At 42.5% G+C, this 27,116-nt stretch overlaps 1 protein-coding gene across 2 annotated transcripts; it reads right to left on the minus strand.

Annotated features, from left to right (window-relative positions):
• Nucleotides 1-3,028: 3,028 nt before the first annotated feature.
• On the minus strand, nt 3,029-26,406 carry LOC311036777 (sushi domain-containing protein 6-like). 2 transcript variants are annotated; one of them, XM_084045728.1, is made up of 9 exons: nt 26,110-26,406; nt 23,160-23,315; nt 20,922-21,113; nt 19,037-19,228; nt 8,890-9,081; nt 8,236-8,430; nt 7,341-7,473; nt 6,440-6,897; nt 3,029-6,018 (listed from the first exon to the last, which is right to left on the minus strand). In XM_084045728.1, exons 2-9 carry the CDS (start codon nt 23,278-23,280, stop codon nt 5,993-5,995), a joined length of 1,509 nt encoding a protein of 502 aa, XP_083901854.1. In that variant the 5' UTR covers nt 23,281-23,315; nt 26,110-26,406; the 3' UTR covers nt 3,029-5,992. The 2 variants fall into 2 exon arrangements, with proteins under 2 accessions (XP_083901854.1, XP_083901853.1); XM_084045727.1 differs by having other exon boundaries at nt 26,104-26,406.
• Nucleotides 26,407-27,116: the final 710 nt, after the last annotated feature.

A 27,116-nucleotide genomic window follows, 5' to 3' on the forward strand; every position in this document is an offset into this window, starting at 1 on the left:
TGAGACTATACACGACTACAGGAACAGTAGCTTTTTTGTGTTTTTGGGAAAACATTTTCTCAGCTAGCTTCACCCTGGCACAAAACTTCCCCCTGGCCCAAAACATTTTCTGGCACAAAACGTTTTCAGCTGGAGGGTTATAGGGACAAATACATATTAATATGGGGGTCCATGACATGAAAATATTTGAGAACCACTGGTGTAAACGATAATTAAAACATTTGGAAACAAGCCCAAATAAGCAACTATACTTTAGAAACAAGCCTAAAAAAACGCAACCCGCAACTACCAATATTTACAAGCGACTTTACAGAACAAGCCAAAAGGCGCTTATAATAAGCAGACATGGCAACACTGACCACCACCCTGGCTAAGAATCAACCTGGGGACCACTGTTGGGTTTTGGTGGCTAGGATTAGTTTTTCGGTATCCCATGTCTATATAATGTGTTATAAACATACTTACAATGCATTATAATCTGCTTATCACACTCTATAATTATAGTTATAAGAACTTAATACTCATAATGTTTAGAACACTTTTTTCTCATGGACTACTAGTGGCCCATGGAATAGTTTCAGGTGGTCCATGGGAAACGTGAATAAACGTTGAATATTTTTCAACGTGGTAAAGATTGTTATCTCTAATAATTGCGGAGAGGCAATTACAGTATGTAATATTTGTGACAGGCTTAGTAATGGAGATTGTAAAGCGCTTTGGATAAAAGGTCTAAATGCACCATTTATTACTGTAAATGTGTCGTTCACAACGAGCCAAACACATTCAATGTGTACACCTCAATTCATATTTAATCGAAATTATCACATGATATATACAAAGTAAAATTTAACTTAAAACTTTTTTTTACAAATATTAAAACAACATTTTTTCTAGAAAGAAAAAAAGGGTCCAAAAGGAAATTCAAAGGAAAGTAAAACTTAATGTTGACATTACGATAAGCTGTACAATAATAGTGTTCTTTTTTTTTTCTCGTGTTGGATTCACCCGATCATTTTTTACATCATCTCACATCACATGCCGACAGTTAAAGCCTAATTTAAAGCCTGCAGTACAACGGTGCTGCGTGCTCATAGGAACTACAACATTAACCACTAAAACCCCCATATGGTTGAGCGGAGTCCCGCAGGGCTCCATACTAGTGTCTTTTCAGTTTTCTGTTATTGTGAGTGAAAGCTTTCGCTGAAAATAGCCCATGGACAGGCTCACAACGTCGCGCTTGTCGATCTGCTATTTTCAGCGAAAGCTTTGCCCACAATACGGATGCTGGGTGGTTTAAAGTGGTTAAGCCTCATGTTATACTGCGGATAAATCTACAAGCTCACTGTGTGCTTGTAGATCTGCTATTTTCGGGGGGGAAAAAACGTTTGACAAATGTGAACTGTTTGAGTGGTTTTACTTTGTTTATTTATTTTTTGTATAATGTGATAATAATGTGTCAATAGTTTTGTACTTTCACTCAAGTAAAATTTTGAATAAGGGACTTTCACTTGTGACGGTGCGGTCACACCGAACTTTAATTCTGCCTATGAGGGCGGATTTTTCCAATGCTTTTCAATGGAAACAGAGCGTTTTTTTGGGTTGCAGAAATCCGTTAATGGCAACAAACCGCTCCATTCCCATTGAAAAGCATTGGCAGAATCGGCCCGCAAAGATAAAATTCCAGTTCGGTGTGACCAAACCCTAAGAGAGTATTTCTACATTGTGGTATTGCTACTTTTTACTTAAGTAAAACATTTCAGTTGGCTGTGGGCAAAGCAACACCACTGTGTGACACAGTCAAGTACAGCCGAAGCAGCAATGTGGAGGAAAATAAATCCTATTTTTAACTAACCTCCAAAGAATGGCGGAAGCATCAAAACGGAACCAAATGGCTGGTCAACAGCGCCCTAGAGGTGAATATATCAAATACTCAATTTAGTTCTCCTTATTATTATTTTTTTATTATTTAGAACAATAATAAGCCTAAATAAATTAAGTGTATTATTATTATTATTATAATAGTATTTTCAGGTGCCCAGTGATGTGTCCGACAAAAGCACTAGTAGTAGGCCCACTGGTGGGCACGCGGCGTGGCTGCTATTTTTTAACCCATTAAGACCTGGAACTGTGTCATTTTTAGATTTGAGCTAAAAAGCATTATTTTACACTTTGGGCTATTCAAAAATCGTGAAAATGTGTGCAAATCTTTGAATATATATATTTTTAAAGCGAACATTTCTCAAATCTCAAATCTTTGCTTCTGGGGCTCCCTGGAACAACCTATTTTGATGGGGGTCCGCGGCCAAATACATATCATTTTGGGGGTCCTTGACATGAAAAAGATTGAGCACCACTGATATAGAAACATACGTTTTTCAGAAAACTGTTGGGATTTAGGAGACATGTAGAGTCGGATTCAGGTCTCAATGGGTTAAGACGTCAGATGGGTGGGCCACGAATGCTTTCAATATCTTGATCCCTTGGATCCAGAAAAGGGTTGAGAGACACTGCTCTGGTGTTAACGACACTAAAGCTGTGGAGGCAATTAACACACATTCATTCTGTTTGAACATTACATGAAATTAAAACTCCTTAAGCCTGATTTACACTAAAGTCGCACGCTGGTGTTGCTGCATGCCGTAAACAGCACGATATACAAGTGTGACACGTTCTGAGACACGTTCTTGATACTGTAGATCTGCCATTTACTGAGCACGACAACGGCACGCAACTAAAGTAAAACAGATGCTTGTGCATAGAAGTGGAAAGCTAAGGGGGGGGGGGGGGGGGGTGGAGGATGAGGATAGGAGAGTACACTGATCCCATACAGCAGTGGTTCTCAAAGTGGGGTCCTAGAGGGGGTTCCAGGGGGTCCCCATCAAAATGCGATTTTAACCCATTAAGACCTGGAACTGTGTCATTTTTAGATTTGAGCTAAAATGCATTGTTTTACACTTTGGGCTATTCAAAAATAGCAGATATACAAGCTCATAGCGCGGCACCGAGTGCCACGCTATGAGCTTGTAGATCTGCTATTTTTGAAAAATCGTGAAAATGTGTCCAAATCTTTGAATATATATATTTCTAAAGCTAACATTTTTAACTCAAATGTTTGCTTCTGGGGGGTCCCTGGAACAAAACATTTTGATGGGGGTTCCGCGGCCAAATACATATAATTTTGGGGGTCCTTGACATGAAAAAGATTGAGCACCACTGATATAGAAACATAAGTTTTTCAGAATACTGTTGAGATTTAGGAGACATGTAGAATCGGCTTCAGGTCTCAATGGGTTAACCCCTGGGCGTGGCCAAATATACATACATTTTGGGGTCCTTGGCACAAAAAAGTTTGAGAACTACTGCCTGAGGGAGGGAGGTGAGGAAAGGACACGATAAGCCAGCTTAAAAACAGTGAGACCGTGTCTGCCGTTTTGACATGCATGTCCTTTTGTCCGTCCTAATTTGATATGATTTCATTCCTCAAAAGCAATTTGTTTTTAAATATACATTTCCATTATCTAGATATAATTTGGTCTATTCATGATTTGCAATCTAAATCTGATGATATATATATTTTTTTATTTGAAAATATTTTCAAAACTCAAGTTTTATACTCAAGTATCTTTTGGTTATTTAAGCGGAAACTGGAAAATATATATCGTTCCTCTTATCTCCATATTTGAACTTTCCCCCCCCCGTAAATTAACGCCCTAATTGATCATACTACAGCGTCACACATAAGCACTTTTGCTATTATTACATTTTTTTAATCCTTAACAGTTTTGGACGATACAAAAAGAAAACAGCTTTGAGGAAGGAAATCATCTCAAAATAACATGCGACAGCAGTACAATCATCTCATGTAAAAAGGCAAACTTATGTGGCATGATGCAAATTAACTACTAATTAATGAACTGATTTACACACAAAAAAGCTAAATTAAACCTTTCTTTCATCACCAGGGCTGCAACCATCGATTATCGTTGATTACTTTTTGGATTAATCGTATATCAACGAATCGAAGAACCACTTAAGACCGATATTACTGTCACAAAAAAGTGAGCGAAAAATTGTGAAAATGCCAGATCTAAAAGCTCACAACGCATGTTCTAAGCTTGTAGATCTGCTATTTTGTTCTTTACCTTTTAAGGAATTTTCTTTTTATTTATTGTAATTTTGTTTATATTGTCAGAATTTGTTTTAATACTATGTATGATATATATTATTTTATATTATCATAACCTTTTAGTGTGAAATGATTTCTAAGTATCATAATATTCAATATTTAGTTTTTTTCTTTTTTTTTTACAAACTTGATAATAATGAGCATTATTTGGGCATTAATAAGGTGAGGATTTCTTTACGTGTTGTTTTCTAAACTCTACGCCTATAATGACATGCCCAAAATAGGGAAAGGTTATTAACACATTGAGTGCCAGATGTTTTTTTTTAATGCTGTTTTTAACCATTTTTGGTTTTAAAAACATTCGGTAAATCCGTTCCATAGTTGCAGCCAGTTGAAAATAGTCAAAAACACAAAAAAAAAACCCTAACCCTTAACCAGGAAGTGGATAGGAGTCTAAATCTTCGAAAAATGATATCTCCTGGTGCTGTGAAGGAAAAAAAAAAAAAAAAAAAAAAAAAAAAACGGTGATCAGTTTTTGGCACTCCTCGTTTGGATCATGAAAAACGGTTATAACCGTTTTTGGCACTCAATGTGTTAAACTATTAATTTATAAAAAATTACCAATCTTTTTCTTTTTTAATAATCGATTAGTTCGATCAACTGTTGCACCTCTACTCATCATCAAAGCAGAAGAAAGTGTTGTGAGAGTGAGAATCACATCATCGTCATTCTAGTAGGTCTCCTAACCTTCATGCATCATTCCTTATATATGGCTTACAGCGGTCCTCAAACGAGGACCCCCGTAACTCAGAGTTACAGACGTGTGAGGGTCCATTTGGATCCCCCCCCCACCTCAAGAAACCAACCCTGAGGGTCCCTGTACCCCACTTTGACATCCACTGGCTTACATGATGTGATATGTTTGTAGATTTATCCATTAATTTACACAAAAAACATTGTTCACCACCCAATAGCCATCAGAACTCTTTCCCTTACGTTTTTCTTTCTTTCTTTCTTTCTTTCTTTCTTTTCCTTTTCACATTTCCAAGCTAAACCAATGGTTATTTAAAAGAAGCTAATGGATGCGTGTGTGTGTGCGTGTGTGTGTGTGTCAGACATTGGACGTACATAATGTAACAATTCCTATAAAAGTTTTAAGCATGTATGTACATACGGGTCCCCCCCCCCCCCCCCCCCCATTTGCGATGGCGAACTCGTTCAGAGCCACCCACAGCGTCGCTCAAGGCTCTTTTTGGCTACAAAGGGGTCAACCCAGAACCTGCCAGAACCGGAAACTTTACAGAACTATGAGGTTCCGTCATATTACTATAATTATTATTTATTATTAATTTAGGGTAGGTTGTTAGTTTTCAAAAGTGTTCAAAAATAGCTAAAAATAACAGATCCACAAGCTCAGGTGAGCTTGTGGATCGGCAATTTTCTCTATTTAAAACAAAAATAAAAAGAGAAATGGACCGCTTGCCTCAGAACTCCTTCCTGAGCAGGGGCCTGAAAATTTGGTTCCGAGAAACCTGAAAAAAAAAACGAGACGCAGGGCAAGCGGTACGTACGGAAAACCAATGCAGAACCCCAAGAGATACCGTTTTTCAACGGCACAGTTTCACTTAGTTCTTGTATTCGAAAAGAGCAGGTCGGTTCCCACCCCCCCCCCCCCCCCCCCCCCGTTTGAAGTGTCGTCCCGGTCTGTGTTGACAGCTGCTGTAGTGGAGAAGCTTTTTTTTTGGGAGAGAGCCCTCTTAGCTTTAGCAGGTTCACAGACACGCTGGTAGAGGGGGGGGGGGATGGTGGCGGGGGGGTCGGGTCTCTGGTACAGTATATCCTACTGTAGAGGGGCTGTGGCGTGCTTCAGGCCTCCTTCAACAAAGGCATATCTGCAAAGCCATAAACACAAACAAACCCAGCATCAATATATGCAGCACCCCATGGAACAAAGCTGAGTAACATCTCACGAGTGAAAATGTAACGGTGATGCTTAAGTATGATCATTCTAAACCAGGGGTCCTTCGACGTTTTCAGGCCAAGGACCCCCTAGTTGAGAGACGGATGAAGCAGGGAACCCCCTCAATATTGTATACAATTGTGTTTCAGATTATACTTTTTTTTGTTTACTTGGTCTGCTCTTTCCCCCCCCCCCCCTCTACACATATACCTCTTTGCCAAAAAAAAACGATCTACAAGCTCACAACGCCTCGTGAGCTTGTAGATCTGCTATTTTTTGGCTAAAGTTCTCCTCAGAAAAGGGGATGCTAAGGTTCAAGAGGTTAACTGACTTGGATCCATGCGTGGTCTTACCGTCAGAGTAGTCCATCTCAGAGTCCAGCAGCAGGGGCAGGCTGTGTTGGTCGCTGCCCGCGGAGAGCCTCCGCTGCAAGGGCTCCGCTGCGGCCGCGCCCGCCACCACGTGCTCCAGACCCCAGCGGGAGGAGGAGGACGTGGGTGAGGGCGGCGTGGGGGAGGAGGAGAAGGAGGAAGGCGAACGGGGGGAGGAGGAGGACGGCGGCGGTACAGGGTGGACCACGGCCATCTCCGAGTGCTGGCGGCTGAGGGACGAGGAGGGGCCCGCCTCCTCGGGCCCTCCTCCTCCTCCGGGGGCCTGTTGGCCCTCCTCCTCCTCAGACAGCACGATCTGCACACGCGAGTCAGAGCCGAGGGCAGTGCCGCCGCTCACAGCCTCCTCGTAGGTGGGCAGGGTCACCTGGACCCCCTCCACCATGATGGACACGGGGTGGCCGCTCACCCCCTGCTCCCTCCTGGGGGGCGGAAACAGCACAACTGGTCACATAGGCAACGATTCACTCAACTCACCATATGATTCACTCAACTCACCATATGATTCACTCAACTCACCATATGATTCACATGATTCACTCAACTCACCATATGATTCACTCAACTCACCATATGATTCCAACCAATCACGATACTCGGTTCACGATACCATTTTTCAAAACACCATTTTTTTCCCCCCAGACGAATGACAGAATTTGTTTTTTTTAAACCCTTTAAGACCTGGGACCTGTGATTTAGATTTGAGCTAAAAAGCATTGTTTTACATCTTAAAATGACTAGAGACGCGTCCCCGGAATTGCATGGGTTTAAGATCTGAGATCTTGAGGAACGGCCCTGGCCGACTCCCAATTTTTCCCCGAATCCCGTTTTTGTGGCACAAAAACAAAGTGATGATGAGACTCACCGATGGAAGGACTTGAGTTTGGGCTGCAGCAGCACAAACAGAACCACCAGCAGCAGGAGGAGGGCCACGGAGCTGGCCGTAGACGCCACGATGGACAAGGTGGGCATCCCCAGCGGTAGAGAGGGGTCTCGCTCTGCACGTTTGGAAACCGCCAACAAAAAAAGGATGGATTCAGCCAGTGGTGGAAAAAGTACTCGAATGTTTTACATGGACGATATTTCTCGTCATATTCTGCTATGGCACAGCCTGCCGTTGACGAGAAAGACTAGATACAAAATTAAAAATAAAACAGAACCAGAGATAATGCGATCCGAAGATGTACTGTTCCATTCACTTCCTGGTTAACTTATTACTTAAACATCCTGTATCTCGGCTCCTGTGTTGTTGTTTTTTGTGATGTTTTTTTTGCCTAAACATGCTATTTTTAATTGCCATTGAGGCAAAAGTTTGAAAGAAAAAATGGTTGACATTGATCTGAAGCCTCATCGACCCACCAGACCCATTTCATCATCATCAAACATGAGGTGTGTTACAAATCCCAAGCGTCCAACATAATCCTGTCCTCACTGGGCACACACGCACACACACACACACACACACACACACACACACACACACTTATAATAGTCCTGACCATGTGCCACCTGGCGGCTAATCTGCTCTCACCTTGGTCAGTGGTGGAAGGTAACTAAGACATTTAACCCATTAAGACATGAAGCCGATTCTACAAATTATTTTGATTTTTATTTAAAGATAATATATATATATTCAAAGATTTGCACACATTTTCCAAAAATAGCAGATCTACAAGCTCATAGCGCGGCACCGAGTGCCTCGCTATGAGCTTGTATATCTGCTATTTTTGATTAGCCAAAGACATCTAAAAATGACCGACCTTGGTCCAGGAGACAGCTGATCTGCATGGGGCCGTCCCACTCCCCGTCCTGGCAGGTCAGGTACTTGTAGTCTCCCTTCAGGATGAAGCCTTCGTCACAGAAGTACTCGATCACAGTGCCGTGGGACAGCCTCCGGCAGGGGGCCGGGTGGCAGGCGTAGCCCCCCTTCTCCGGCTCGTACGGAGGCAGACACACTGCGAGGGGGGGGGAGAGAGAGAGCGAGAGAGAGCGAGAGCAAGAGAGGACGGAGTCATGATTCGTTCTCAAACTACTACGGCTAGGTGAAGCAGCAGCACAATCATTTCAAACCTCTGCTAGGGCCTGTCACAATTATTACATAATCGAAAAATACCTGATCTACAAGCTCACAATGCGTCGCGAATGCTACGCATTTGTGAGCTTGTAGATCTGCTATTTTCAAGATTTTTAGACATTTTATACGTTTGAAATCTTGTGAAATGGGACATTCTGCATAATGAGTACTTTCTACTTTTGGTACTTTAAGTACATTTTGATACCAACACTTTTGCACTTTTACTCAAGTAGATTTTTTTATTCCGGACTTTTACTTGTAACAAGTACGTCTACATTGCAGTATTGATACTTTTACTTAAGTACTTTTTTTTTTTTTTTAAATCCACCACTGTACTTACCATCGCTGCGTAGGCAGCGAGGCGGCTCAGAGGACCAGTGACCCAGCGGGCTGCAGGTGAGGATGCTGGGCCCGTCCGTCAGGTATCCTGAGTCACAGCTGTACTGCAGCACCGTGCCCACGGGGAACGAGCCCCTGTTGCTCTCCGTCAGGTTGGTTGAGCCATGCTGCACCATGAACGGCCGGACACAGCCTGATGAGACAAAAGAAAACGTGGGGGGGAGGGGGGGGAGATTAGAGCCAGACCGATTTTGGCTCTATTTGGACCAGTGGTTCTCAACCTGTGGGTGTTGGGGGGGTCCCCTGATGGGGGGGGTCCCAGATGTCCCCAGACTGCATCAAAGGTAATCAACAAACTACAGCCTACTATAAAGAACTGGTTAAACATTGGCCAAATTGTCAAATTCTATAAGAAAGACTTGAATATTGAATACTTCATTAGCCCCTTTATTACGCCCCTCAAAAGAACCCTGATGGTCCCTGGGACCCCCACTTTGTGATCCACTGTCCTAGACCACAGAGTACCAATGCACCCAGGTTTCCAGAAGAACTGTCATGGAGTTCAGGATCAATCAGTAAATTGATGAGGCAATAGACAGAGACAATATTCTAGGTGGTTATTGTAACCCAGGTAACTAACCAAGGTGACCAGGTGACAGGTAACCATGGTAACCAGGCAATCATGCAATCAGCAGGAAAAGTATAAATGTCTGGCTACCATGGTGTCATTTCCTGCCACTCCCTCCACTCCCTCCTCAGTGTTTGCTGGCAGCATGGTGTGCTGCTGCTGCTGTGTACTCTCTCTTATACTCTAATGCTTCATACTCAACGGTGAGTTAAAGTTGGTTCAATGGTTTGGTTGTTTAGTCATGGTACAATGTGTGGTAAATGTTTGGTAAATGTTTATTTTGAGTTAATGATGAAGTGTTTCATGACTTCATGTTTTGAGTATCATTTTTGTATTTTATTTTCTATGAGAATTTATTATTTAATGAATCATGAATAATGACACTATTTATTATTTGATGAAAAGTCATAAAATAATAATTTGTTTGGAACTTGACATTGTTGTACAACTAGATGACTGATTATTTTATTTCACCTGGCCTTTTAGGTCAGGTTTTTGTGATTCGGCTGGATTCGATCCGATGTTGATGGCGAGCCTCCCACACTGACCCAACCGGACCCGGATTCTGGGGCCTAACTCCCTACCTCCACTCCGTGTGGTAGACAAAAGGACAGGTTCCATTCCCCTTGAATTCCCCCCCTGAAAGATCCACTGACACTGAAAACTTTAAAGGGCCCCCTTTTTTATTTTCTTTATAAATGAAATGAACTGTTTGTTCTGCACTATGATTTTGTTCTAATACAATCCTTAAGTTGAACTTTTGTGTCTGTCTTTAAATTCCTTGGGTTTTACACACATTGAGCTCCACCGAACCTAGTATCCATATCTAACAGTCGTTATCTTTGCGCAACTGGCTACAGCTTGGCGAGCCAGCTAGGAGCTCAATAAGTGTGAAACCCATTGAATTGTTTTTTTGCATTTTCAAGTTAAGATGGATTTCATCAAACAATCAGGTGTGAAGTTAGCCAAATCTGTGATTGTCAGAGGTGACAAAAACACAGCGGAAACAGATGAAACCCTCTTTAAATGTTTGAAACAGTATGGGCCGATTGAACAAGTCACTCCAGTGGATGACCCTACCAGTATGGATCACAAAAACTTGATTGTTGAATTCAAAGACGAAGCTACTTTAGAAGCGTTAGAGCCCCTGTTGCCAATGGTACATCGCATGGATGATGAAGGGGTTGTGTATGAAATACGTTCCTTGGCAAATGAGTATGCAGCTACAGTAGGTGGCACACACACTGAGAACTACCTCAAACAGCTTGCAGAAGTAGCCACCTCTAGTGGCAGAAGTTTTGAGGTTGTGTTAAAAGATATGCTCATTCAAATGAGTAAAGAACTGAGAAAACCTGGAGAGGAGGAGGGAAAAGTTGAACAGGAAAGCTCTGTGCCTGACCGGCATGAGCCACAGACAGAAACTGGAGGCACCAGACGTGTCAGGAGAACAGTGTCTCTAGCAGGAGATGACTTAAACCCCCCTGACATACAAAAAGTTGTGGTTGAACATATATTGAAGAAGGAGGACTTCAGTTCTCATTCATTGTCCCCACTAAGACTCCGTGCCTTCTCTGGGAAATGTCCCAAACCCAATAATGAAACAGACTATGAAACATGGCGCTCACAGATTGACTTGTTGCTTGCTGATCCTAGCATGTCTGCCTTATATGTCACAAGACGAATCCTTGAGAGCTTGCTATCTCCTGCAGCTGATGTGGTTAAAGGGCTAGGATCTGAAGCTCGTCCTGTCACCTACTTGCAAATCCTTGATGCAGCCTTTGCCACTGTCCAGGATGGAGAGGAGCTTTTTGCTCAGTTCTTGACTACCTACCAGGATCGAGATGAAAAATTCTCTGCTTATCTACAGCGACTACAACTTGCCTTAAACTCTGTTGTGAAAAGGGATGGAATTCAATCCAGTGACTCAGAGAAGCATCTTATCCGACAATTCTGTCGTGGATCTCTGGAGAACGCAGTGATCACTAATCTGCTTGATCAGAAGAAAGACAATCCTCCACCCTTTTCAGAGCTATTGCTCTTACTGCGCACAGAGGAAGACAGACAGCTGGCAAAAGAAAATCGTATTAGAAAACCTGGTACATCCAAGCAACGGGTGAATGTGAGTTCACACAGTGCCTGTGGAGCGACCTCGGAACAAGCAATTGCCGATCTCCAGAAGCAAATGAACCAGCTACAAAGCCAGTTAACAACCTTGCTTTCTCAGAAGAAGAGTCAAACCACATCAAAGTTTAGAGCTGCCACTGCAGTGTCACAATCTTCAAATAGACCAAGGCCTTGGTACTGTTTCAATTGTGGAGAGGATGGTCACATATCATCATCTTGCAGTGGTGCAGCCAATCCAACTCTGGTGATGGTGAAAAGGAAGCAACTACAACAGAAACAGCAGACATGGGACATGAAGAACAAAACAAGTGACTCAAACTGAATGCAGTCTCTGTGGAGGGACAACCAGAGGCTGCAGTGACACTATGTCCCATGAATTGCAACAAATCACAACCCAAAAGGACGCAAGGATACAAGATACCAAAAGGACTCATTGGCACACAAAGCACTGCACAAGTGGACATCAAAGGAAAAAAATACAACTGTCTATTGGATACAGGCTCTCAGGTGACCACAATCCCCTATTCCTTCTATATCAGTTGTCTGTCTGACCAAGACATCAAACCGCTGATGGATATATTGGAAGTAGAGGGGGCTAATGGCCAGAGTGTACCTTACATGGGCTACATCGAACTGCCTCTTACCTTTCCACCCGAGTTCCTTGGCACATCTGTAGACATACACACTCTTGCTTTGGTGGTGCCTAATGTAGAATCGATCCATGGTCTTGTGCATGACCTTGTGCTTATTGGTACAAACACCCTTGATGTTCTTTATGAGAGATGTTTGGAAGATGACCTACCAATGAATCACTCACTCCCCTATGGATACAAAGCAGTGTTGAAGATCCTTGAATTGAGATACAACCAATCCAATCATGGTGTAATTAGACTGCATGGGAAAAGTCCACAAACCATTCCACCAGGAAAAACAGTAGTTTTGGAGGGAACATCTACCAACTGCTTTTTACAAAATGCTGTTATTGTTGAACATCCATCTTCATTCTCTTTGCCTGGCAGCTTGATAGTTCAATCATGTCTGGTTGACTGTTCCAACCTTCAGCCATGTCAGTTGCCTGTCATTGTGAGCAATGAATCCGATCATGATGTCATCATCCCTGCCAGATCTGCTATTGCACAAATGAGTACAGTTAACACCATTTCAAAAGAGCAAAGTGTATCTGATCCAGTTCATTCTTTATCACAGCCACTGAACTTCAACTTCAGTGACTCACCTCTCTCACCTGAATGGAAAGATCGCATTACAGCTAAGCTTAATAGCATCCCAGAAGTTTTTGCAAAACATGACCTTGACTTTGGCAGAACTGATAAAGTTACTCACCGGATCAAACTGTCAGATGACACGGCATTCAAGCAAAGACCAAGACCCATCCATCCCCAAGATGTCGATGCTGTCCGTACACACTTGCAGGAACTATTTGAAAGCGGAGTAATCCGTGAATCTGAATCTCCCTTTGCATCACCCATCGTGGTGGTAAGGAAAAAGAATGGAAGTGTACGGCTCTGTATTGACTATCGGAAATTGAACTTACAAACCATTAAGGATGCTTATGCCCTGCCAAAGCTTGAGGATGCTTTCACAGCTCTCTCAGGATCTAAATGGTTCTCAGTACTCGACCTGAAATCTGGTTATTACCAAATTGAAATGGAGGAAGCAGATAAAGCCAAAACTGCCTTTGTATGTCCCTTAGGATTCTGGGAATTCAATCGCATGCCTCAAGGAGTAACGAATGCCCCGAGCACTTTTCAACGTCTCATGGAGAAATGCATGGGCGAAATGAACTTGAAGGAAGTCCTTGTCTTCATTGATGACTTGATTATCTTTGCACCTACCTTGGAAGAACATGAAGCAAGGCTGATGAAAGTGCTCAATAGGTTGAAAGAATATGGCCTGAAACTGTCTGTTGAAAAGTGCATGTTCTTTCAAACAGCTGTTCGATACTTGGGACATGTGGTATCACACGAAGGTGTCGAGACCGATCCAGACAAGATTAAAGCACTCACTACCTGGCCAGTTCCCAAGACGTTGAAGGATCTAAGATCCTATCTTGGTTTCGCCGGGTACTACAGAAGATTCATAAAAGGCTACTCTGCTATCGTTAAGCCCCTCCATGACCTTACATCTGGTTATCCACCATCCCAGAAGAAATTCAAATCGACAATAAAACCGGAACAGTACCTGAATCCCAAAGAGCCATTTGGTGGGCGTTGGACATCTGCTTGTCAGGAGGCTTACGATACCATAATTCAAAAACTCACTACTGCTCCAATTCTAGCTTTTGCTGACCCGCAGAAACCATATCTCCTCCATACTGATGCCAGCTCCATTGGTCTGGGAGCTGTGCTATACCAGGAACAAGAAGGACAAAACAGAGTCATTGCTTATGCCAGCAGAGGACTCTCTCGAAGTGAATCCCGATATCCAGCACATAAACTGGAATTCCTTGCTCTCAAATGGGCAGTAACAGAAAAGTTCAGTGACTATCTATATGGCAATGATTTCACGGTTGTAACGGATAATAATCCTCTTACTTACCTCTTGACAACAGCCAAATTGGATGCAGCTAGTTACAGGTGGCTTGCTACGCTATCCACCTATTCCTTTAAGATCCTGTATCGAGCTGGCAAGCAAGCTGCTGATGCAGATGGGCTTTCTCGCAGACCACATGGTGATCTGTTGGATGATTTCAAGTCTCAAAAGGAAAGGGAACGAATATGGAAATTCTGGGACCATCATCTACCTGATTCTGAATTCATTCCCCTTGATCAACCCACCGTTCTAGCCATTTGTGACAGACAGCTCATCTACAGTTCCAATACCCATCCTCATAACTTGACCCTTGTCCAATCACTGTCCATGTCCGTTAAAGCCCTACCAGACAGTTTTGTTAACGACAAGCAGTTTGGATCCTCAGTCATTTCTCATCTTACAGAAACTGAGATCGCTGCAAAACAAAGAGCAGACCAAGTCATTCAGCATGTCATAACTCAACTGGAAAGTGGAGTCACACCACCACCTACCTTGAGGGACGAACTTCCAGATTTGCCCCTTCTTCTTAGAGAATTAACTCGGTTGGAGTTCCGGAACAACATTCTTGTAAGAAGGCGACAAACTGGTTCTCAATGCTCTTTTCAGCTTGTCTTACCACAAGAACTGAGAAACGAAGTTCTCACCAGTCTGCATGATCATATGGGCCACATGGGAATAGAAAGGACACTTGACCTGGTCCGAACCAGATTTTATTGGCCAAGAATGTCTGCTGATGTCTACGCAAAGATCAAAACCTGTGAAAGGTGTGTGAAAAGGAAATCTTTGCCTGAGAAAGCGGCACCTCTTGTCAATATAAAAACAACCAGACCATTGGAACTCGTTTGCATGGATTTCTTATCATTGGAACCAGATGGAAGGATCAAGGACATTCTGGTAATGACAGACCATTTCACAAAATATGCCGTTGCCATTCCCACACCCAATCAAAAAGCCAAAACAGTTGCCAAATGTTTATGGGATAACTTCCTAATCCATTATGGTATTCCGGAAAAACTTCACAGTGATCAAGGACCAGATTTTGAATCCCGGACAATAAAGGAACTCTGCAAGGTGACTGGAATTCACAAAATACGGACTACACCATATCACCCCAGAGGAAACCCAGTGGAACGTTTCAATCGTACACTGTTGAACATGCTTGGAACTCTGACAAATCAGGAGAAAACTCATTGGAAGGATTTTGTCAAACCACTAGTACATGCATACAACTGCACTAAGAATGATGTCACTGGATTTACCCCATACGAACTCATGTTCGGACGTCAACCAAGACTCCCAATTGATTTAGCCTTTGGACTGCCTGTTACAGACAACCAACATACATCCCATTCTCAGTATGTCCAAAACCTTAAATCTCACCTGGAGGAAAGCTATAAAATAGCAACTGGAAATGCTGGAAAAGTCATGGAAAGAAACAAAACCAGATTCGACAAGCATGTCAAAGCTTCTGACTTAGCTGTGGGAGATCGCGTTTTGGTCAGAAATGTACGCTTGAGAGGAAAACACAAATTAGCAGACAAATGGGAATCTGATGTGTACATTGTTGTTAAAAGAGCTGGTACTCTTCCTGTTTACACAGTCAGACCTGAGAATAAGGACAAGCCTTCTCGAACACTACATCGAGATCTTCTGCTTCCTTGTGGTTATTTGCCTGCACCTGAGAAATGTCCTCCCAACAAACAGCTACTCAAACCAAAACCTCTCCCAAATGCAGACAATCATATCGATACGGACGATCTATCAGATGATGAAATCATTCCATCCCACTGGTACACTGGATCTTCCAACTCTGAACTTTCTAGATTCACAACAGTAATTGATATTCCAAACCCTTCTGCTATGGATCCAACACCCATGGAGACCACACAGAACGCATCCTCTGATGTAGTAGCAGAGGATCGGAACCTATCTAACTTACCTGATGTCACCGACCCTGAAAGTTCATACTTACCTGACGACCCTGAAAATTCATACTTACCTGATAACGCTGACAGCCCTGAAGGTTTAAACTTACCTGGAAGTGCAGAACCCAGTTCTGAACCGGCTGATGAACCCATGGATGTAACCGATTCCCCCAATTTACCACTTACCTCGGATTCCTCCGGCTCAGAAAATAGTGACGACCCTGCTCCCGTAAGGCGTTCAACTAGGACCCGGAGACCACCAGACCGATTAGGGTATTCAAAACCTGGGCAACCAGTATTAGATGCAGTTCAATCATTGTTTCATGGTTTAACTACTGCATTTACGTATGCCCTGGCAGGCCCAGGTGTCCCTCATTGTACCATGCCAAAGTAACCAATCGATCAAAACCAGTTGACACCAAACCAGTTACATGTCACGGGACGTACATGAGAACAGGGGGGGAAAGTGTAACCCAGGTAACTAACCAAGGTGACCAGGTGACAGGTAACCATGGTAACCAGGCAATCATGCAATCAGCAGGAAAAGTATAAATGTCTGGCTACCATGGTGTCATTTCCTGCCACTCCCTCCACTCCCTCCTCAGTGTTTGCTGGCAGCATGGTGTGCTGCTGCTGCTGTGTACTCTCTCTTATACTCTAATGCTTCATACTCAACGGTGAGTTAAAGTTGGTTCAATGGTTTGGTTGTTTAGTCATGGTACAATGTGTGGTAAATGTTTGGTAAATGTTTATTTTGAGTTAATGATGAAGTGTTTCATGACTTCATGTTTTGAGTATCATTTTTGTATTTTATTTTCTATGAGAATTTATTATTTAATGAATCATGAATAATGACACTATTTATTATTTGATGAAAAGTCATAAAATAATAATTTGTTTGGAACTTGACATTGTTGTACAACTAGATGACTGATTATTTTATTTCACCTGGCCTTTTAGGTCAGGTTTTTGTGATTCGGCTGGATTCGATCCGATGTTGATGGCGAGCCTCCCACACTGACCCAACCGGACCCGGATTCTGGGGCCTAACTCCCTACCTCCACTCCGTGTGGTAGACAAAAGGACAGGTTCCATTCCCCTTGAATTCCCCCCCTGAAAGATCCACTGACACTGAAAACTTTAAAGGGCCCCCTTTTTTATTTTCTTTATAAATGAAATGAACTGTTTGTTCTGCACTATGATTTTGTTCTAATACAATCCTTAAGTTGAACTTTTGTGTCTGTCTTTAAATTCCTTGGGTTTTACACACATTGAGCTCCACCGAACCTAGTATCCATATCTAACAGTCGTTATCTTTGCGCAACTGGCTACATTATGCTTTAACCACCTCTGTGCGTAAAACGACTAATCATCACAGCGACTGGAAGCGGAAGCGGTTTTGTGGTTACTGGTTTCAGAACCGCTATTATCGCTCTCTCTCTCTCTCACACACACACACACACACACACACACACACACAGAAACCAAGGAGTATATATTTGAAGAGAGAGGGATCACAGTAAACCTCCTAAGAGCATTCTTCTTCCTCCGCACTGGGAGAAAAGCTGCGGCTGAAAGTTTGATGGAATGTATTTTCACACGTGAGTGCCGCGAGAAAACAAAACCTTTTGAGATGGGCGGGTCTGCGGCCAAATACATATCATTTGGGGGCTTCTTGACACGAAAAGGTCCGAGAACTACTGATTTAGAAGGCATTTTTAGAATCGGTCTCAGGTTTTAATGGGTTAATGGGATAAGGGATCTACGTACGGTACAGGAACGTGAAATGGGTATGCCACCTTCTGAAAACCTGGGCCTACACTTATATGCACTGAGCCGATTGCTGATAAAGATGTGTTTTCTGTCCATACAACACAAACTCGATGCACACACACAATGTTTCTGACCTTTTAACAGACTTACATAGCAAATCAATATGAGTGATAAGGTTATGGCTGTTGACTGAGTGTCCACTGAAGATATAGGACAGACAGTTGTAAACATTAAAGGCCGGTGTGAAGTAGATTTTTTTCCCCTTTTTGTCAACATACTGTAGCCTACTAAAAGTCCAACACTGAACATGCATTTTCATACATACACACACACACACACTCTACCATACCTGCCTGTGAGAGCGAGGGAGAGAGAAAAATAAAGGGAGCCTCATAGAGCATATCTTTATATAAGAGTATAAAAGCCTACAGTAGCTAAAATATAGGTTGAAGACGTGCTGTGGAAACATTTAAACGATTCTCGGTCTCCGTTCGTCACTTTGAAGCGAACCGGCGTGTGTCTCATACGATCCCGAGATGTATGACAACCGAAAGATCACCAATATCTGTATCTGTCTGCCCGCAGGTCTGAGAAAGACGCAGAAATTCTCAGTGTGTTCGGGAGATTGTATGCGTCGGCTTCGCTGAGTCACGCCACGGTTGGGCCGCTAAGCCGGTATGAGGACCCTGATTGGCTGACCCGACCCGTCGGCTTAACTGATTGATCGAGCTTCGCATAGCGTTTGTGCCGCATAGCCAGTAAAAAATTTACGACTCTCATTGTTCCCCACATGCATGGCCCCAAACAGGCCATAGCCGTCCCAGTAATAATAATGAAAATTAAATAAATTGAAAATGGGGCGGCCCCCCTATTCCGCCACTAACACTGGCGTTCAAGTGGTTAGTTAAAGGGATAGTTCACCCAAAACATTTGATGACCAGCGGACCAGTAGGCAGTGGTTCCGGTAGGAGACCCTCCTACCGGACCCACTGCCGGTCATCAAATTATTGGCTTAGGAATGCGACAAAAACAAACACATTTCCATGATATTTGGGGTGACTAATCGATAGGAAAAAAGTCATTTTGGGGGTGAACTATCCCTTTACGTTAACAATGGGATAGAGAAGAGTTTGAGGGAGGAAGCAAACCTTGGTTAACACAGTGGATCTGCATGGGACCGTCCCACTGGCCGTCCTCACAGGTCAGGTATTTGTATTCTCCCTTCAGGACGAAGCCTTCGTCACAGAAGAACTCAATCACAGTGCCGTGGGAAAACCTCCGACAGGGGGACGGGTGGCAGGTGTAACCCCCCTTCTCTGGCTCCGAAGGAGGCGAGCACTCTGGCAAGAAAAAACAAAAACAAACAAAAGACAACCCGCGATGAAAAAGAAAAGTGACATTCTCCTTTACTTACAGAATCATGAGAATGAATGCCAATTCTCAAATGAATTAGCACATACATCGGCTATTCTATTCTATTTTTTTTATGTCCAATATATTTGTATATAAGTTCATAAAGCTAACATAAGTATAACTAAATGCATTTCAAATTTTCAGTATTCAAATTAAAAAATAGGCCCCAAAAAATATAAATCAGGATTCCAATTCAAAAACAGCAAAAATAGCAGATCTACAAGCTCAAAATGTAGATCTGCTATTTTTGCTACTTTTGTGTGACAAAGAATGGCGAAATACGGCATTAAATTACGAAAAAAGTTCAAATAAGATAAGAGGTGTCTGCCTCTATATATGTATATGTATATGTATATGCAATGTGGCCCTCTGGAGTGAGTGTGGAAATGTAGCGGCCCTCTCCATCATCGAAGTTGCATCACCCCTGAATTAGCACATCAATTAGCCCATTAAGACCTGAGACCAGATTTTTCGAAAATAGCAGATCTACAAGCTCGTAGCGCGGCACTTGGTGCCGCGCTATGAGCTTGTATATCTGCTATTTTTCAATAGCCTAAAGAAATCTAAAAGTGACACAGATGCGTTCCAGGTCTCAATGGGTTAGATAGGAGTAGCTTTCGCTTACCAAATTGATATGTCGACTATTATTTGACTTTTTCCCGGTACATTAGCATCAGCAATTATGCAATTGATGTCCTCTGATTTTTCTCGCCAGGTATGGGCTAGTTTCACTTTTTCTTACTTTCTTCTTTTTTTTGTTCAGAAAGATCGTAATGTTTTTGGGTTTTTCTTTACATATTGTTTCCCTCCCACACACTGTCTTCAAATGAACAAATTATAATACTTTAATGGGAAGTATTACCTTCACCGGGTGGATCTCAAGATGGCCTGATGAAGTACCTTCTGCTACGTAGCTGTCATTTTTACAGGGACCCCACACATTTATAGCAATGAATTCCCAAACTTTTCCCAAACTTTTCCAGAATATTTAGCCCAATTTTCAGGCCTATAAAACAATCCTTCAGCGCAATAATGTGTCTCTTACTCCTATGTACAATGCCCAAAGATAGGCAGTGTAGCAAAAATAAAGCATAGAATATAAAATAGTACAATTTCATTCAACATTTCGTGCAAAATTAGGGCATAGTGACCCTGCGAGCGAAAATAGGAGGGGTGGACGAAGTCGTTGCATGGTTCATTGTCGCTCGCGGTAGGTCAGGACAGTCTCATTCAAAAACATGTATTTTAATGAGATTTCATCACCCGCTCGCGTCACGTCGCATCACTGGCAGTGCGGATGGGGTGTTACACAGCCCGTTCGGCAAAAAACTACCGGTACTTATGTTACATATTTCATGTAATGTTATACATGTTTATGAAAATGTTTTGTATTAAAAAAAATCAATAGCCAAAAACAATGCATAGCCAAATATTTTTCCAGGACCCTTGATAAATTCCAGGACCTTTGATCAATTCCAAACCTTTTCCAGTACTGGATTTTTTTTTTTTTTTTTCAAAATATTTCCAGGAATTTCATGACCGTGGGGACCCTTGCAAGAAAGCTTGCTTTTCAACTAAACATTAATTACAGGATGTGGGGTCTCGGGCTCCTATACTTACCATCGCTGCGAATGCAGCGTGGCGGCTCAGAGGACCAGCGTCCCAGCGGGGTGCAGGTGAGGATGCTGGGACCATCTGTCAGGTAGCCCGGGTCACAGCTGTACTGCAGCACCGTGCCCACGGGGAACGAGCCCCTGTTGCTCTCCGTCAGGTTGACCCAGCTGTTTTGGACCATGTACGGCCTCAGGCATCCTGGGGAGAAAACAATTGGGAACATTTCGGAGAACAATTGGAACATTTCGGAGAACCGATGGTCGAGTGGTTAAGGCGCGTACCCTAGATAGGCTCTGATGAAGCCTGACAGCTTCAGTCCAGGGACTGATTTCCGAGCCAAGTAGACCTTTTCTGCACGTCACTGCCGGACTCTTTCCCCATTTCCTGTCAATCGCCACTGTACTACTGTTTGTTTTTGAAAAGCATAGCCTGTGAATGCATTTTCTTTATCCATTATTATTTTTATTTTATTAATCTGTTCAGGCAACAGATATTAAATTATTGTCACAATACTGAATATTATCATCAATATATTGATACGACTCACGCTGGCTTATAATAAATGGCATGACGGCTGGAGCTCCAAGAAGCTCCAGTGCAAGCCAGATGTTTGTTAGTGTTGGGGTACCCACCTGCTCTGCTGTGCTACGCAAGCTTGTGTATAGATTTATGTGTAGGGCATCTGAGATTCTGAGTCAGTAAATGACATCATTGCCGTCTTAACTAACCCAATACGTTGTTCTGTCAGGTTCTCCTCTAGACTGCGGAACCATTGGCGCACTTGTCTGCATGTTCGAAACGGAACATGGTGGAAGTCTTTTATTGTATTTCTTATGTTATTTTTCTTTTTATTGTGTTGTGTTTTTATTGTGATATAAATCTCCCTTGGGTCTGAAACAAAGATTGAAATGGACGCATTTGGTTAACACATAGTGATATTTGATTTAGTCCATATCGCCCGGCCGCCGGCCATAGCTTGAATACTACTCTCATGGCCTGTATTATGCATTCTAAAATAAATCATTTAGGAGGAAATCCTGAACAGACTAAACAATGGTTTCTTTCCGCAACACTCTTCATGCACAAGCAGAGAAATGACCGGGTGGTGTTGAATGAGTGACATTACTTTTTGTGACTTCCAAGAGATATGGCTTCAAAGCACGGCAGATAAACATTCACCAAGTCTCTTCCCTAGAAGTGTTTCGACTTGATATGCCTAATCTCTCAAGACAGACAGTCAGCACCACTGCCCTAAACATGTAGTGTTGTTGTTAGTAGGAATAAGCACAGAAGCACCCGGGAGGAAGTGGACTAAGAAAGGGGAGGAGCCGAACCAAGTTCCTGGTGCACCCAAGAGGTGCACCACCTAATGGGTTCCCGGATAGTGGAAGGCCAGAAAAGCCTCTGTTTAAGCGCGTACCACATATTGGCTCTGCACTTGGTCTGCTCTCGTTTTCCCTCTCGAGCTGATTTCAGTGTTTTAGAGAGATTTGTCAGGACTCGGGACACCCAGCTTGAAACCGGGACAATCGTGGCCATACCAGGACGTTTGGTCACTCTATGTGGGTGGGCTATAACAGTGGTTCTCAAAGTGTTCCTTGAGTGGGTTCCAGGGTGCCCCTGGCAAGATTCGCAGCTAAATCAGTTTAATCAACTTAACCATATATATACACTGGCTATTTGAAAATAACGATCTACAAGCTCATTGTCTGCTATTGTCAAATAATCTTGAAAAATGTGAAAAAATGAACACCAAAAAAAAACACAAATATTGTATGGGGGTCCCTGGCACAAACATATTTTCAGATGGGAATCTGTGGCTGAATACGTGTAAATTTGGGGGTCCTAGATATGAATACATTTGTGTCTGCTAACCAAACACTGTGCTATAACACTGTGTGTTTGTGGATTATGCGGTCGACACACACTGACATTTTGCACCTTAATCCCATGTACAACGCATTGACTCGTCTTATTTGTGTTTTTTTCTAGCACCTTCACTAACGTCCATAAGTATCTGCTTCTATGCTTACGCACCTTTATATCTTATCTCAGGTACCATCTGTAAATTTGTAGATAATTTGTTCCCCCTCCTCTTCTTCTTCACTTTCTTTTTTCTTCTATGGAAATAACAATACGATGGGAACTATGCATGAAAATGTATTTCACCCACTTCTTTACTTCTGTAAACCTGTGATGTGACAATAAAGCTGACTCTAAAACAATTTAGTACAGCCTTCTTACCTGAGCCTTGGCCAGTGGACAGCAGAGTCAGGAGCAGCAGCAGGGAGAGGGGTTGTGTGTTGGTTGGGGCGCAGCGGGGCCACAAGGCATTTGATATTGACTCTAACATTCCATTGCACATCTTACACTCCCCCCCTGAGCAGAGCCAACGCAAACCTGGGGAAGATCACAGGGGGTTCATTTAATTTCCACACTTAGATAGGCCTGTCACTATTATTACATAATCACAATTATTTGAGATAAACGTCATAATCGCTATTATGTTGAAAAATGTTCATAAATATTCCTGTATTCTCAAACAAAGGCAGAAATAGCTGAACTACAGTACACGCTCACAATGCGCCAAGCATTTTGAACTTGGCTCGGCTATTTCCACTAGTTTAAAGGTAGGGTAAGTGATATTTTTTTGTGTTAAGATAAGTGTTAAATTGCTTTATATTCTGATAATACTCATTGGTATAGAGTGTTTGTTCGGTAACAGGAGTCACCCTGTCCCTCCAGCTCTTAAATAAACAGAATACAAATGTTCAGGTCAGGATACCAAGGAGAGAGAACTCACACAGGACACAGGATAAACAAGTGAATTTGGAAGTGATGGCACTAAGAAATGAGCAGACAAAATTGGAACTGGAACACTGTGAAATTGAAGCAGATAAATGTGTACTCTCTCCTGATTGGCTGAAGATTGCCCACCCACCTGAAAACGTATGTTCTGTTTATCAAAGAGCTGGAGAGACAGAGACCCCTGCTACTGAACAAACACTCTATACTGCTTTAACCTTTAAACAATTTTGGGGGGTTTTAACCAAAAATATAACTTATATATAATTTAGTATAAGTAATTAAATGTGTCAGTAATTTTGACTAATTTTGTATATTTACTTATTTGTCATTTCTGCCATGTGGAATGTTTGCTTACTAAATGTTATTTTTTATTTACGTTTCGTGACAGCCCCTACTACATAGAACTGCAATAAATCAATCATGTGTGGACTTATGTTATCATGATATACACTGAAACGGGTGCAAGTATTCTGCATAGCCTGGTGGACAGATGCCAACGAGATGATGGGGGGCGTGATTGTGGGACAATGGCATCATTAACCTTGACATAATTATTAACATGGCAAAGTCAGTGACACAAAAACAAACACACCACCAGCTATTCAATCTCAAAGCAGTTCAGCATGGTGGTAGGTAGAAAACTACCTGACACATTGGAAAGAAGCAACACAAAAGCAGAGTAAACTAGAATGCTATCTGGCCCTAAACAGAGAATACGCAGTGGCAGAATACCTGAGCACTGTGACCGACCCAAAACAAAGAAAAATCTTAACTAGGTACAGACTCAGTGAACACAGTCTTGCGATCGAGAAAGGTCGTCACAGGCAGACCTGTATCCCGAGAGAAGACAGACAATGCACACACTGCACACAAAATGAAGTGGAAACCGAGCTACACTTCCTAACCGTCTGTCCATTGTACCAAGACATCAGAGACACATACTTCCCACAGATTACAACCACACACAGAGATTTTGAAAACATGACCAATGACAAAAAACGAAGTACAACAACGTGCAAACACAGCAGCAAGATTCGTGAGTTGCTGTGATAGGAGAAGGATATCAAACGGAACACAACCACCCTAAAGACTAATCATTGTGTATATTCCTGCACTATACCTGCACCCAGTGATCTTGGTACATAGAAATTGATCTATTGATGACTCTGACTTTCAAATGTACGTATTTTTTGTTTTGATTGTATTGCTGTATTGTTATATTGTGCCTTTTGCTTTGGCAATGTAAACGTATGTTTTCTCATGCCAATAAAGCCCATTGAATTGAATTGAATTGGTAGGCTAATTTCATGGGTTCTCAAAGTGGGGTTCGGGGACCCCCAGGGGTCCTTGAGGGAGTTCCAGGGGGTCGCCAGCTAAATGATAGATTAGGCACCAAATGGACCCTTATGAGTCTTATGAGTCTGTAACTGTACAAATGGAACCAAATGGACCCAACGGGTCCATTTGGTTCCATTTGTACACTCTCAGAGTTAAATTGACATAGATTTTACAATATAAATTGCGGTCCAAGTGATAGAAATGCCATTAAATGGGGGTCTGTAGCCCTAATGCATGTCAAACTGGTGATCCTTGAAATTAAAATGGTTGAGAATCACTGCTAGAGCCGTAAAACAATCTTCTCTTATGGGGGTCATATCTTTTGAAATGGGGGTCCGCGGGCTAATAAGTGTCAATTTGGGGGAACCACTGGGCTAATTGACGTGTTGTCTGTCGCTATGTTGCCCGTTATAAAGCTCACCTACAGCAGATTGTAGCTGTATGTGTGTTTGTGTGTGTGTGTGTCTGTCTGTCTATTTTCATCTCGACAGCTACACACACCCATTTTAACCCATGAAGACCTGAGGCCGATTCTAATGTATTCTAAATCAGTACTTCTCACACTTTCCAAGATTTTCCCCAAAATGTTCAAAAATAGCAGATGTACAAGCTCGCAGCGCGGCACGAAACCTGAGGTTCCTCAGGGGGTTTTGGCTACTTTTGAATAGCCCCCCCCCCCCCCAAAAAAAAATAAACAAACGACCAGATGCGTTCAGGGCAGCTCTACCTTGTTATATTATTGCTAGGTAGCATTAGCTGGGTTCATTACAACACTACTACGGGACATGGCCAAACAAAATTCAATAAGTGCCACCATCACATTTAACCCATACAAAGGAGGACTATTAAGTAACCATTGGGTTATCACTATCAAATAAGACGGGGGGGGGGGGGGGGGGGGTGAGGAAGGAACAGGAGGCAACTAGCTGTCTGTGTCCCATTGTTAGCTTCCTGAGACCATCTCTTTAGCCTATGTAGCTTTACAGTTCACACTGACGTTAAAAAAAGATGGCTCAGCCGTCAGCATTACCAACCAACCCACCAAAACAACACCAACACCACCACCGTCCACGGCCCGTGAACCCGCCTCCCTCTTCCACGCTCACTCCTCGGTCACACCACGGGTAGACATCCAGAGGGAATGCAATGGAGGCAGGTAGCAGGCTACAGCTACGTAGGCGACATCAGCCTCCGGAGAATGAGCTCCAAAACCCGGCGGGGACAGATGATGATGATGATGATGATGATCACTGGCTGGACTGGCTGCTCCAGGAGGCTATGTTATTAGCTAACAACACAGTGGAGCTATATAGCTAGCAGCCTGGCGCTACGACACTAGCTGCAGTCTGACTGAATCCCTGAATCCCTATCAGCTGGTGCTGCGTTCAGGACAACTTAGGAACTCCACGAGCCTGTCCGAGGTTGGATGATGGACTACTAAACTAAAGCAGAAGGAGTTCTCAAACATTTTTTATGTTTTTTTTATGGGTCTCCTCCAAAATGTTTCATTAAATTGTTAAAAAAAAAAAAAAAAGAATTTCATAAATGAGTAAAAACAAATCTAAGAAATTCCATTAATTAGAATACATTTTGTTTAAGAAAATAGCAGATCTACAATCTCACAAACGTTGTGAGCTTGTAAATTGGCTATTTTCAGTAATTTTGGGTCCCAGGCAGGGAGACATCAAATTACTATTTTGGGTCTTGAGCTAAAACGTTTGGGAACCACAGGACTGTTTCCCAAATGATTTGCTTAATTGTTTTCTCACTCAACAGTAAACAAACCAATATACACACAAAAATAAGTGTATACAGGGTATCTGCACAGTTTTTAAGGACTTTTAAGAACTGTTAAATAACAAATTGACAAATATTATTGTGAAAATAGGCAATCTAGAAGCTTACACTTGTAGGTGTGTGTGTGTGTGTGTGTGTGTGTGTGTGTGTGTGTGTGTGTGTGTGTGTGTGTGTGTGTGTGTGTGTGTGTGTGTGTGTGTACACTTTTTTTTGGATGTGACTTGTTATGGATGTGTTTGTTTAGGCTATTTTTCAACA

The sequence above is a fragment of the Gymnoscopelus microlampas genome, assembly GCF_963454915.1.
Source record: "Gymnoscopelus microlampas genome assembly, chromosome: 20".
In the NCBI taxonomy this organism is placed as follows: domain Eukaryota; kingdom Metazoa; phylum Chordata; class Actinopteri; order Myctophiformes; family Myctophidae; genus Gymnoscopelus; species Gymnoscopelus microlampas.